Source organism: Leptosomus discolor, chromosome 5, assembly GCF_034619465.1.
Source record: "Leptosomus discolor isolate bLepDis1 chromosome 5, bLepDis1.hap2, whole genome shotgun sequence".
NCBI lineage: Eukaryota > Metazoa > Chordata > Aves > Leptosomiformes > Leptosomidae > Leptosomus > Leptosomus discolor.
In genome coordinates, this window is record NC_141395.1 from 4,875,001 (window position 1) to 4,890,057 (window position 15,057).

General features: G+C 40.6%; 1 protein-coding gene across 1 annotated transcript in view; it reads right to left on the reverse strand.

The window, feature by feature from the left end:
* Positions 1-14,784: 14,784 nt before the first annotated feature.
* The window catches only part of ARHGAP15 (Rho GTPase activating protein 15), a 329,505-nt gene continuing 329,232 nt past the window's right edge, over positions 14,785-15,057 (reverse strand). The window contains exon 14 of the mRNA XM_086465681.1: positions 14,785-14,968. Coding sequence (XP_086321807.1) covers positions 14,785-14,968 — 184 coding nt within the window. The remainder of the gene's footprint in view (positions 14,969-15,057) is intronic.

Here is a 15,057-nt window from a genome sequence, read left to right on the forward strand (position 1 = left end):
AATCCTACTGAAGTCTGTGAGTTTATTTCTAAAATTAAAATCGGACACGTGACTGCAAAATTTGCTGAATTGGGACCGCTGGTCCTGAATGACATGTAATTTATTGTTAATAAGGTTTGTTTTCTGTTCCTATGAAAGAAGTAAGGCCCTAACATCCCTGTCATGCTGGTGATAATGACAGCAGGAGTAGGGTACTGGTGGCTTGCATTGATGAAACATTGATCCACTGAATTTCTTGATTAACAAATAGTATGTCTGGATTCTTTGAACTGAAAATTGGTACAGAAAGACAAGAGTTGCTCAGAACTTGATCTGGAAAATAAGGAACGTTAAGGTGTCACATGTGTATTAGTTATAATTTAATTTTAAAGAAGTGCCTATAGTCCTGCAGGTTCTTTAGTCTAGATAACAGACCAGGTTTGGAAATATATAATTTATGTAGGCTTACGGATCTGGAACTCTGTACATATCCAGTTGCAGTCAGTTATCATCATTACACTTCTGAAAATTAGCAAGAATTTTGGTGGAAGAAGAGGTGGTTCATGTTTTCCACACACACACACTTCCCCCCCCCCCCCCATTTTATTCTGGCCTGCAGAAATTTGAGATAATTGTCAGATAATGCTGTCAGAACAATCAATTTGGTTCTTACAGATGTAATTATGAAAAAAACCCTCGCACTTTTCAAAATAGGTACTGTACACTGCAGGCATGCTTGGTACCTCATTCTACAGATGCCCACGATCTTTAAAAGAAGCATTTAGGTCTTGAGGTTATTTAAAGATTCCTAATTTTTTTTTACTTGTCTTTTAGACTTTATTTAGCTATGCAAGATATCACCATATTCAGTATTTTTTATAATAAACATGTCTAGTCAAAGAAAGCATTAATGAAGCAATTCCCCAAATAAAACAGCCCATCATATCTGAGTTGCAGCAGAGAGAAAGTGTGGTCTTTGTAGTTTAATCAAGATCACAAGACTTGTTTTGAGCGTCTGTCATCTTTAATTTTACGGCACTTCATTTCAGAGTGGGACTGCCAGGGTCACATGCAATTAAAACACAGGCAAGATTTGTCTTGTGAAATCTTAACATAAAAAGTAATGTGTTACTCTATTTTAACTTTTCTACTGAACTCTGTGAACTCACTAATTACTTTTCCCCCTCTTGTCACCTTTTTGATATGACATGTATTTTATAAAGGAGATAGAAGTTTGGAATTTTTTTTCTCTCATGCATATGATTGAGGATAACAAAATTAAACCAGAGAAAAAAGGAAATGTATTTTTCAGAAATACATTTTTAGAAATATCTGAGCATTACTGCTTCAATTACAAAGGGACTGGAGGATCAAATTCTAGGAAATAACTATTAATCTGCTTAACTAGGGCAGGTAGAAGCGTAATAGCGGACCAGGGATTTTAGTGAGGCCAATCACACAGACTGGAGTTTATTCTCTTGAGTGGGGTGACAGGGGAAGGGTAAAGGGACTTTAATGTGGTGGGCCATGAGAAGCACTAAAAGCCGGTATCTATGTAGCTTCTTTATAGCTTTAGCCCAGTTGTTGCATCGTAGTGATCGGTAAATTGCATGGACCCTTATTAACCTTATTGATAAGGAGCTTAGGGAAGTCCCATTCAGTCCAGAATATATTCTTCTTTTTGTTCTCCTGTCTGTCTCGGTTTGCAATCCCAGTCTCTTTGTACAGAAATCCTTTATGTTGCACCTCAAAATTCTGTGCAAGTACTTTGCTCATTTAACTTGGAGCAAGGGAACTGTAGAGCAGAAAGGGCTGGAGTACACATGGGGCCACGGGCCTATTTAAGTATAGCTGGGACACCTGGAGAATGTTTGAAAAATTTCTTTTAAAGAATCTTTTATATTGTTCTTCTTTCAGTGCAGCTGGGGTCTGTGGGGATCAGGGGATTATTTTTGATACCTGTCTAAAAGAGTTATGTCTACACTGATTTCCATCCCTTGCTACTAATTAACCTTATTGTATACAGGAAACAGTCTATTTAATACCTGCATTCTTTCTGTAATGCCAAGTAAAATGAAATCTGGTGTGAAATCTAGTTAGCATTTGCCTTTTTGAAGTCATTTTTGAGTTTCCAGTCTGGGTGACTGTGACCTCAAAACTGAAAGCTACAAAGAGTCTCCCAGTTCCAGCTCAATGGGAGTTTCTTGAAGATTCCCCATTCACCTGGATTTGCACGTGTGGTAAATTGCCCATCCTGGCACTTAACAGTGTTTTCCCAGGAACCATCTATTTCTGGGTCACTCATAGCCCTGCAAAGCACATATGTTCCTGCATTTCCTCCTAAGTAAAGGAGTCTCCTCCTTTCTGCTGGAAAGCTCACACTTCAGCTCTTTTAGTGTACGGAGACATATAAAATATTAAACAGCAATGGTAAAAACAGATACATTAAGGAGAACAAGGAGCGACTCTTTAAATATGTCACCAACAAATGTAGAGGATGATGAGGGCTAGTTAGGTGACTGAGATCGACTTCAGCTATAAAATGGAGGGCAAAAATGGAGATGATGTACCGTATTCTAAAGGACCTTTAAAGCCTGCTGAACAACACTGATTTTGATCGTGTCTGCTCCAGCATGCTGATACAGGAGTCATTACCATACAGCGTGATCTCTGACAGGAATATTCACTAAAGTGAATTTTCTCGTGTATTTGATGAGGAAGTGTTCCCCTGGACACAGTCGTAAGGCTGAACAGAGCTCTGTGGCCCTGCTTTCTCCGCAGGCCTCTGACTGCATCCCTGTTGAAGCAGGGACCAAAGGCAGGGTTTGATTTTTACGGCAGATTGGTTCAATTTCTGAAAGAGGACTCAGGTCAGGTGGCTGGGTCGTTCTCTTGGGGACAGGCCAGCTGCATGTGTTTGGGAGTCTTTAACAACAAAATCCTGAAGAAAGGGCCGTCATTTAGTACTAAATTTGCTTCATTTAGTACAAAATGATGATATTAAGAACAAAGCTAGTCAAAACAAAGGACAACAAGAAAAAAAATAATACCTTCTTAATACTGACTGTGCACCAATATTGACAGCATGGATACTAAACAAAGGTTGGAAGTGCTCTTTTGATTTATTTGTGAGTATTGAAGCTCAGTGGAAACACCAAAGGAATAGGACTTTGATATCATTAGTTATAATCTATTTGGGAAGAATGAGAATATTGTTTTCATTCCTGCTGGGGCTTGTCAGACAGCTTGGCTATTGGAAATTGTGCTTGATGGCAGAAGTATAGTCTTATGAGCTTGAAGTATTGAGTGCGTGTAGGTGTCCATCCCTATGGCTAAGTGGCCACAGTGAGGATCCAAGATCTGGTTTAAGGAGCCTGGAAGGAGACCATGGATCCCTCCGTATAACTAATCCTGAAAGAAAGGAAGATTTTTCATTTATTGTTTTCTTCCACTTCCTGTATTTTACATTTATTTTGGTCAATAAACCAATGTTCATTTATGTTTTACATCATTCTCGAGAAAACACATTTCTCGCAGTGCAGCCTTTCCAAAAACAACAGAAATAATCTGGCTTAACTATAAAAGATTTTATTATTATTATTATTATTTTCTTCTGCCTTTCCTACTAAGCTCCTCTGCAAAACAGCTAGAAATTTTCATTTTCAAAACATTAGTACAGCAAATTGCCATCTTTCTGTGCACTGCATTCTCTATGTACTCATCATCTGAATGATTCCGGATCACTCTCTGGCAGCGTGAGTCACAGCATGCCCTCATGCCTGCCTCTTTTTCAATTATATCTAAGAGGAAGACTGCTGGAGACCCATTTTTTCATCTTGCACAGGACCCCAAAAGTGCCAGATCTCATTTCAATATAATATTATGACAGTATGATGAAATGGATGTTAACAGGACACTGACTAATATGATCCGTAGAGAAATGAAAGAACAATACAGCGATGGGCAGATTGTATTGCTAATGTGCATTTTACGGACACAAAATTCCCTTTATAAACAAGGTCCTAAGATTTAATCCTTATATCCTATCATCCTAGTTAATGTTCTAAAATATTCTGCAGCAGTACTGAATTTTTTGCATTCTTAAATGAAATACATGTATTTTATTTTATCATAGGGCCACCTATATCACTCCCAATCTACTAATGAAACTTGGCATTCAAATGACTCATCAGCACGTACTGCAAAGCATAAAAATAGATTAATGTGGCATACGTTTCTTTACCCATAAAAACGCACCTTCATATAATCTCGGTGCTGTCTTATTCAACAAAAAGTATGTCATTTCCTTCCCCGAGCAGGTTGAGTTAAAAATGAGCTAAATGTGTGAGAAAGCCATTACTGCACTAATGAAAAGCTCGATACCGTTTGAATTTTTCATCACGGGATATTTGTTCTGTAGCACACAGCACTAATATTTACTGTCACCGGTACAGTATGCACGGTAATTAAGTTACACTCATCGACGTGGGGGATGTTAAGCAAAGACGTTCCTGTGTGAGCTTGAACCTCTTTCACAGACATTTCACGTGAAACAGCCCTTCAAGCATTTGTAGGTTTGGTTGACAAAGCAGTGGGGAGAGGAAAAGGGTTAAAAGGATTTCAGTGCCTGGTGCTACCGCGGTTGGACCCTGTGTTGGGAGATCCCTTGCCCAGCGCAGTTATACGGTGGTCAGCTGTCCAGAGGAGACACTTTCTGCTGCCTCCTCGCCATAGGGCTGGTTTAGCAATGGGTACGGCGCTTTGCAGCACACAATGCCTGCTGTAGTGGCAAGACTACTACTGGCAGCTGAAGTCTTTTAGTCCCGTTTTAATTTGGTTACAGATCAGCTAAGCTTGCATGTCGTAGGGGAAGATGGTCACGACTGGATTGTCTCTTTTTTGGACTTAGTAACGTTATTTTTATACAAGATGGGAGACGGGTTTTTCGGTTTCATGCTGCCTCTATAACCAGAAGGATGGTAAAAGCAATCTCTCATCCTTACTGACTAAACAATGACCACGTAGAAGGAATCAGTACCACTGTGACTGCTTTTACTCTAGAAGACAGACCATCTTTAGCCAAAATCGTTATCCTCATTCAGGACATGGACAGTGATCTCACCTGCTTCATCAGGGGTGGCAGGTTGGTGCTGAGGGTGCTCTTGTTTGTTTGACGCACAGCTCGGCAAGAGGCCAACGTAGCAATGCAGGGTGGCTGGCTACCTGCCTCTTGTCCTCCTCTTTCCTTGTTAATAACTTCAGAAGGGTCTTATGTGAAATTAATAAGATAAACTCAGGAACAGATGCAATTCTGCCTATAGTAATGTATTCCCTTCTCTTGTCCGTACAGGACATATACTAGGGCCAGAGTATGAACTTCAAGGGCAGGACTAGCTTTTTCGTCAAACTCCAGTCTAGCATTTTCAGGAGACTTCTTTCCATAAGCACAGCCTCTTTGGAGGGAACCAGAAAATCTGGAAAGTGCCAAATACCCTGAGTGATCCAGCTTTTGCCTGCCAAACCGTCTGTCCATTCTGACAGTGTCCTCCCACGCTGCCTTTCCTCCCACCACTTAGTGACACAGGCCACATCTGGGCTCTTTTTGACACAACCTGTCCATGAGTTCCTGGAGATAATTGCCAGACACGTCTGTTGTTTCGTACGTGTACCTGTGTTTTGACAACTAGGCATGGGGCAAGTTTAAATAAGTAAATCAGAGACGTGTTCAGAGCTGTCTAAACCTCAGGAACCTCTGGCACATTCATGGTCAGATTAAATTCTCACAAATCCCACAACTTCCTCATCATTAGGTGAGCACAGAAAGTCCCGAGACCTGACTGTGAGGCGTCTGTCATCCGCACTACTGGAGTCAGCAAGTCCAAAAGGAGCAGTTTCTAACAGCAGAAGATTTACCCCCCCACCACATTATGCTTGGCAAGTGGCCTGAGACAGATGCACACTTGCTTCTTAATTAGATAGCTTTTTTCTTTCTATCCAGTAAGTTCTCCTGGTCGCTTCCATGGGAAATTGGCCATAGGAAAGGCAAGAAGCACAACTTGTGACCCCGGTCGCCTTGCAAAGCACACTTGAATTAAGGCAGAAAAAGGCATCGCAACCTGATATGCGAGTGATAGATTCCTTCTGCACTTGGGCATGTTTGGGGTCAAATGTTCAAAATCTTTTATGAATGAATCCCCAACTGTACAGATAAGAAAAGGATTAAAAAAGATTTTGGCCTTCACAAGGTAAAATCTAAGGTCTGCCTGTGTAGAAACTGTTTGGGATATGAAACAATTAAAGCCTTATGTGAGGAAACAGGAATTTCTGCAGGATTTTTTTGAGTAGTTCTTGTGATGCCAGCCATTGCAGGGTTCCTGAGCAGAGCGTGCAGCACTGTCCTGGCTTGGCCTGCAGACCCTTAGGCCATGGATCTCAAGGTTCACCTCTCTTCGCTACTTGTTTCAAAGCAACGTTTTCCTAGCAAGTGCCGATGATCTTAGGGAAAAAAGGCATTGCTTCTGAGGTGGGGCCTTCATCTTTCTTTGCATTTAACAAGATCACAGATTCCTCTAGCAGTGCCTATTTTCTGTAGCAAAGGCCCTATTTGTACAGGTAGGCTATCCAAAAAGCAACACATAAGTGATGTTCCATAATAACATGGGTCTATATATTGACAGAAAACAGAAGAGGAAATTTACTTTAGGCTCTTTTTGCCTTTATACATCCCATGTTCCTGATCCCATCCCCAACCCCTGCCCCACATTTACCTAGCTTCCTTAAAGCCATTTGGGATGTTATTTGAGAAACTGGTTTCCTGAGGACCTGTACTCTAGGAACAGTATTTCCAGAGATGTTGATTGTCTGAAATACAGGCTACGTGTGAGGAAATATAATATCATGGCAAAGAGAGTGAAAAATAAGGGCAAACTGGCTCTGGAGGACTACCCTTCCCTGGACCTAGTCACCTGATACAGGCTAGACCTCAGGGTCTGGACACACGCTCGGGTGGAAGGTATCTAGAGGAGCAGAGACACGTCTCTCTCTCCATTATCCATTGCTGGGACTTAAACTTGACAGAGCAATGCTGACTTAAATTAGCAAAAAAAAGTAGTCTGCTGTGGCAGTAGCTACTCTGTTTCTTCAAGAAAGTGAGAGAGACCTCTGTCCTTCCTCTCATTCTTTCTTTCACCCTGTTCAGCAACAACAAAGAACAAGTAACTCGTAAATCCCACATCTTTTCCATCAGTGCTTGGGCTGGGTCTGCCTAAGCCACTTAAAAGGCCCAACTTTTTAATCAATTAGCTGGAGCTAATGTGCTTCATGATGGACTCTTGAGAACCAGTGAGTCTTTGACCCTGTGCCAGGGGCATCCTGACAGTAGAAGAGCACCAGAGGCAGTAGAACTTGAACCAGAAAATGCACTAGGTCTCAATGCATCTTCTTGTGTTTCAGGGAAGATGTGGAATTGTCCAGTCAAGGAAATGTTTTGATTTCCAAACCCATTCCTTTGGGGTTCTTTTTTTTTTTTTTTAACTCCCCCCTTTGTTTGGGAAATGAGAAAAATATATAAAAGCAAGTTATTAATAAAACATCTATTATGCCCATGGGACAGAGGTCCTTCCGCATTGTTCAGATGGCATGTTTATTGTTGACATCTCTCTTTTCTCTGAGTATGCACAGAACCCTGAAATCCTTTTACATTTTTAATAAGATTATTTCTTTTTTCAATCTAGTGCAAGAAAACCGCATCTGCAATATGCATAATACTCTCAAAAACTGCAGCATCAGAGGGAAAGCATTGCCAATGTTTTTGGCTATCTACACTTCAAAGACACATGACGTGAAAAAGAATAGTACTAGAGTTCTCGAGAAGGTGCTTGTATTTTGCATCTTAAGGCATGTTTGTTTAAGGTAGCTGCCTTATCTTTCAGTTCTCACATTTGAGGTGAAGCACATCATAAGCACAAAAGGAAATTTGGTTTGCTTTCCAACCTACAACACTGGGGAAATCTGGAATAACCAACACTATTGTGTTGTTTTTTCTGAACTCGAGTGTCTTATGGAGCAGGGCGATCATCAGCATTACGTTCCTGCAGCACTGTGTGGCCTGTGTCTGTGCAGAATCTGCGAAATTGGATTTGGCTCATAGCTAAATGTGGATCTCTAAAGAAAAATAGTGTCTGTACAGTATCACCTATGTGCTTCATCGTCAGTCTATGATGGTGCAATCGTAGACTGCAGCTCTCTTGAGGGAGCTGATTCACTGTGTAGGATCCTAGCCCATCTTGCAGTAGATTCCAGGTCCGCATCCCTGAGCTGACACAGGCTTCATTTTAATTTTGCGACATCAAAACTCAAAAGGAGTCCTTCATGCTGGTGTCCTCTGGGTAAGCCAGTATCACAAAGACTGCCAGGGGCTCAGAAACTAAGGTGAAAGTGGTTCAGGCAGGTGCCAGATAGCTTCAATTTGATCCCCACAAGACTTATTTTCTTCCCAGACTGAATACATTCTTATACACCACAAAATCTGGCACAGTCTAAAACTTCCTGTTCCCAAGTGGCAAAAGGGATTTGATTTGGATTGTGTTTTAGGGTTAGAAGACAGGCTTTATACCATCCCAACCCCCAGGAGATTGCCTTTAACCCTTGGCCCTACAGAGCTGTGTCCATTGGAAAGAGCTGCGTGCACACACGTAGGTGGTTTTGCTTTGCTAGACACATACTTTGGGTATGCTAGAGGTGGATGCAGAGCATATGGTGTGAGTGTTGTCTTTGCTGTTATTATACATACAAAAATATTTGTATGAATCCTGTGGGAAGTCTGAAGCCTCTCGCAGTCACTCCTGCTCCCAGTGCTTTGGGTCACAGCACAGGAGCCAACCTGGCATTCTCTTCCCAGCCTGCCTTCCCTCCTCCTGCTGACTGCCAGGGTTGTGTGGCTGAAGCTGCTGATGCAAATTTGGAGAGCTGCAAGGTGAGATAGCCACAAGGGAGAAAACAGCGGCACGGATGTGTTCTCTGTATGGACCAGAAAAAGCATTTAATTCCCCAAATTCCCTTGTGAGTCTGGTGCATGGGGAGCACTAAGGATGGTTCAGCACTTCAGTGCAGAGGAGCAATCAGATACAAACAAGTTACTCGATTCTTTTAAGAGCTGAAAAGAGATCAATAATGAAAATATTAAGAATCCTTTCACCTCAAATACTTGCGGTTTTGTTTAAAAGGGCAGATTTGATACACAGAGCATCCAGTGAAAGACAGAGCAAGTTATAAGAGGTGTGGCAGATCTTCCATATGAAGGAAGGTTAAATTGATTAAGAGACAAATGAGAGGTGATGTGTTAGTGGTATATAGGAGAGTGAATTGCCAGAAGAGGTCAGTCAGATGATCCTCTTTAGCCTTTCCCATAAATCAAGAGCAAGTGGAGTGCTATACAATAATACTAAAAGCTAATGAATTTAAAAGTGATACAAGTAAAATATTTTCTTACATGGTGCATAATTAACCTGGGAAATTCATCAGATACCATTAAGACGAAGAGCCTAGCAGGATTAAAAATGGATAATAAGTGACAGAAACTACATAAAGATAGAAACGTACACAGGGTGTTCAGCCTTTTACTTAAAACCATTTGCTGCCTGGGGCTGCAAAGAAACATCCCCTGTGGGAAAGCTAGATGTGACGATTGTGTTTCTTGTACCTTTTCCACTGCAGTGGGCAGGCTGGAGGCTGAGCAATGGACTGGTTGAATCAGTCACTCTCATTTTCCAGAGCAGAGGGCACACCTCCACCTGCCCAAAATCACAACCAGAAAACGTTCAAAAAACTTCTGAGCTGCTTCTTTGAAAGCTTCTGAGCTTTATATACAGACCACCAGTGGGGAGATAGTCACTCCTTTCGTCTCCCAGACATGCAGCAAAGAAACTTCTGGATAGGAGTTGAGCATAGGAATCGTATTTTGACACAGGCGGAGGAGCATCACGTGAAATTTATGAGTCTGCCTTTTATTAACTGAAATGTGCTCTAAAACGGCTCTAAAATGGTGGTGTTTTGTGAGTAATTAATTGGCATGCATTCTGAACTTGCAGTGTTTTATGGTCCCTCTTAAACTTATTAACCAAAGCTGTCAGCTTCTACTGAAGGCGCAAGGTATCGCCCCAGGTTTTACAGCCCGCGCGAAGCTTTTTGGAGGTGCACGGGCAGGCTGCTTTGCCATGTGATGGACGGTTCCTGCACTTCTGAAGTATTTCTGACGGGCTAAGAGGAAACTTCAGAAAGCCAGCAAACTTCACCGCGGTTAAAAGTTTGGAAGGCAAATTCCTCTCTGTTCTTGTTTCCTCTGAGGTTACCCTGCCCTTGAGTTGCAGGGATGAGCAGGGCTGAATACCTGTAGCTACTCAATTACCAGATTATGTGGATGAACTCAGAGAAAGCAAGGCTGTAGAATATAGAGTTTCTGTTAAAAAAAAAAAAAAAAGGGGGGGGGGCTGAATAAAATGCAATGTTCTCTTTTGACACAGCTGGCTCTGTGCCTCAGTTTCTCACACCACTGATGTGCAGGTGTTGCATCCCCAATTCTCATGTCTTGAGTTTTCTGCGCGGGTCTTTTTAACATCAGTGTCTGCTTTGTGTGAAAAGCTGAAGTGAGGGCTCACGTTTTGTATCCAGTGTACAACCAGATCCTTGTTTCAAGGATCTATAAGGAAAAATGAGCATCAATTCCCACAGTATTTCAGGTATGTTTGGAAGCAGCAAATAACATGCAGTATATGAGTAATGGTAGAGTATATTCATTTGCTGTGATAACACACGATGAACTGGCACAAGGATGAGATTGCTGCTTTAGTAGCATCCTGCAAACGTTCCCTCGGTGGAGCCTACTGACCAATAAGGTTTGTAGCACTTGAGCAATGAAGGGTTTGGGTATGGCCTGACCTCAGCAGGCCACTTGCTGGGGATTTTTCTCATCTGTTGCCCTTGGTGCTTAGGGAAGACTTGGGTTTTTGCAATCTAAAGTAATTGCTAGGGGAGGTTCCTATGTTCTGCAAAACAAGCATTGCCCTGGGTCCCATTTATGCATCCTACAAAAATCAGGACTTGTGACTGAGACCCACATCTGTGATTATGCTCAGCTTCCTCATGCTCCCTGTCTCCTTTCTGAAGCGGGAAAGCAATGCAGGGGAACCTGCTGTGCCGTGATAATATGTGCATTCCCCGAGGCTTGTCTTTCAGCCTCTTCTGAGAATTAGCCATGTTAAATCTATACACCGCCTGATTACAGCGATGATTGTGGTCCCAACTTTCTTCCAAACTTTACCCATGGTCTATATACTATGTAGTAATTGATTAGCTGAACTGCTTGAGTGCCTTGGGCTGAATGGCAGTCTTTGGCTCTCTTGCAGCATGGGGTGCTTACAAAAACAGGCTGAATGTTATCTGCACTGTAGCTGTCCTAGCAGAGAATTGAAGAACTATTAAAATGCATGCTGCTCTTAATATATATATATATATATGTGTGTGTGTGTGTGTAAATATAAAGAGGCATGAAAATTTGTTCAGGGCAGTTGACATGTCCTCTTTTGGCTGTAGCTCAGCAAGTCAGTTTGCTCAGAAATTCCACTTTGCAGTTGAATTTCTTGACTTAAAAACTGACAATTTTTCTTGCAAAAGTTTAAGATTCGATAAATTGACTTTTAAATTTTATTTTAATGAGAAACCTTCTAGCTGGAAATGCCCTGTTTAGTTCTATTACAGGTCTCCTTTTCCTACAGCAATCCCAGTTACTAGGACAACTGTCTTTTCACAGAAGTTTGAGTAGAAGATAGTCTGTACAGGGAGAAGGGGCAGATAAACACTCTGGATCTTGTATGTATTTGTCTCTGCTACATTCTCAGCCTTCATTTTTCTGGTCATTTACCATTAACAGATATAGCTCCTTGCTTAAAGTATCGGTGGTCTTTCTCAAACCAAAGCTAGCTCCGGAAAAAAAGGTCTTCTGCAAGTCTAATTTTAACTCGCTAAAAATTTAGCAAAGTTTGAGCAAAACTTCTACCAAGTCATAGTGAATGTTCTTATAAGTAACGACTTGAGGAGTAGTGTGGTGGTAACATAGGTCCAGTGAATTGCTTGTGCTGGGCAGAGGCCAAACTTAGACACTTTCGAGATTTAGAAATGTAGGCGTCCAGCAACAAAAGAGAGTGTGTCGGCGCCCTGGGCTGTGAGCTTGGTTAACAAAGAGTAAACTACCTGAGCAGGAGAAAAAAGAAACCCTGCTGCAATTAAGGCTTGCAAATACTTTTTCTTTTTATTTTTACTCTTACCATCTTTTGTCTGGCTGCTTTCTGCCCGGAGGGGGTGATGGCAGGAGCTGTGGGGCTGGCTCTTTGACTTCTGGTTGAGTCAGTAATTTTTCCCACTGTAGATATTAAAGGAGACAGGGAGAAGACTGGTCTCTTGGGGAAGGGAGCAGCTTGGTAGCAAGGCATGGTTATTCCTTTCTGTCGTCAGGATGAGAAAAATAGATATCTGCCACACACCGCCGATGTATACACTCCTTTGATGAGATGCACTTGTGTCTTCCCAGAATTGGCTCTCTACATATCAGGTTTCTATCTTTAACAAATCATTTAGTGGAGAAGTCAGCACATTAGTACAGCTTTCATGTGAGGAACCCTTCGAAACCAAAGAAAGCCTTATGTGTCCAAAAGTTTGCTTGATTTTATTTTTTTCCCCCCCCAAACCAAACCAGTTGATCTTAAGAAAGATACGGGTTTATTTCATAAGCCTTGGCTTGCTTGTGAAAACAAGAGGAGTCTCCATGCTCCAAAGAAAGCTTAAGAGAAGATTAATTAATTAATTAAGAATCTTTTCTTCTGAGTGCAACAGGATCCGAGTAACAAGTGAACTTTTCATTTCCAGTAATAGCAGAAATTACTTCAATGGCATGATTGTGAGCACCCGTGGGGCCATAATGTGAATGGTCTTTATTAAGGAATAGACTGAACTTCTGACTATCTTTCTTCCAGTCATTTCCACAGGCTATAAACAGCGCCTGGTTTGTTGCTATTAAAAGTCTAAAGACGATGATGCTGAAAAGCATTACTGTTTAAGCACTCATGGCTTGACGTTAACATGAAAAATATTTTCTTGAAAGTAAAGTGAATTTGTGTTCTCCAGAAGGTTATAGTTTTGTTCAGAAATGATTATGTTGAATATTTGTGATACGAGGGGAACTTTTTCAGGTTTTGTGCTTTTAATTTTAATTACTGGTCACTACCCCTTTGTTTTCCTTCATTATCCAGACACGTATGAAGTCAGAAAACATCTTGGGGCTAATTTTTATGTTTTCTTGGTGTTATTTTCTGCCTATGTTAGTACCTGATGAAAAAGCTTGGTCTTAGTTAACAATCAGGCCTCATTATGTGTTGATTCCCATAAATGACTGCTCTGAGGATCAACCTTTCCTGAATAATGGTATTTTGCAAAATGATGCTAAGCAAAAACTGAAGTAATCCATGATCTGCTGAGGTGATATTGAAGACATATCTCTCATGCACAGCAGACCTATGCATTAATCCTATGTTTTGGGGTCTTTAATTGCTTTAAATATTTGCTTCTAGATCTGTGTTTCACACATCTTATTTACATGGTTTATTTTTCATTTTATGAACAAATCGATAACCAGACAGACTCTTTACCACACTGGATTAGTTTTATTTATTCTCTTTGAACTTGATTAAAAAGCTGTCAAACATAAGTCTACATTTTATCAGCAGAATACTTTTACAAAACAGAGTAGGAGATGTGTATAGCTGGAAACATACATTTCAAAATGAAACAATATTTGATATATTCTAGACAGTTACCCTTTTGTTTATCCATGACAACTGAAACTAACCATCAAATGCATAAATTGATTCAAGTCTAGCCAAGTAATCCTAAGGGCATATGAAAAGGCTTTTTTTTAAAGTTCTTTCTAGATGAATTTAATGTAGTTCACCAATAAAGCATCCTCAGGAGCACAATACAAATGCTACAGAACATGAGATAGCTGGGGAAAGCAGGCAGATGTACAGTGTGATGAAGAATCAAAATGGATGTTACATAAAAATGAGCAGTCATGCAATGTCTTCATTTCATGTACTGCATCTAAGTAAAAATGCCGAAGTTCCAATTTCAGTTTTAATTTTTCTAGACACTGTTATGCAAATAGTTACATTCTGGGGTTTTTTTTGGTTGGTTGGTTGGTTGTTTAGGATTTTTTTTTGTTGTTTAAAAGTATTAAACGTAATCTTTTTTGAACTCTTGGGGTAGGCGAATTGATTATTCATCATGCCTAACTTTCAATATGTGTCTAAGAGAAACGCAAATTACGCTCAGATTAGCTACAGATGATCTGGTATCACTGTTTTAATTCATTGCTTTTAATACACACATTTTAATCCATTTTCCACAAATCTCCTCAATTATTATTTTTCTTTCTGTGTTATTGCATGTGTTGGTAAACAGCATTTTCTATGGTCTTTGGCCATATGCTGTATGCTGAGCTTGCAAAAAACCTGACACTTGGAGTGCTAGCATAATGAAACTCTCAAAGGGTTAATGCAGAATACATATAGGCAAATGTTGACATGAATTTTTATTCCAATGTTTGAAAATTAAACACAAAATCATCATTAAGTTTTCACAAAATGAGGCATCTGTCACTTGAAAGAAAAAGAAATATTTCAGAAATATGTTTACAGAAATGTAAAAATATTAGACATCAAGACAGATGTGAACGTTTTCAATAACAGGCCCTGTCTGTCAGTCTTCCTCAGAGCCGAAGATCTTGCTGTACTCACTCAACATAAGTTCAACTATCTGATTTTGGTACAGCATGTGGACTGCCATGTTCCCTGTCTCCTTTTCAGGTCTAAGGAGTGTTGGTCCAAACACAATTCCTAAGCTTTGTGTTGACATAAGATTCACGGATTCCTTGGCTGCTATCCTGTTGACGAAAAGAAAGAATTGGTTAAAAAAGAGGGATGTCAAAGGAGTCGCTGTTGCATTTGAAGTACATAGAGGCATTTTTTTACT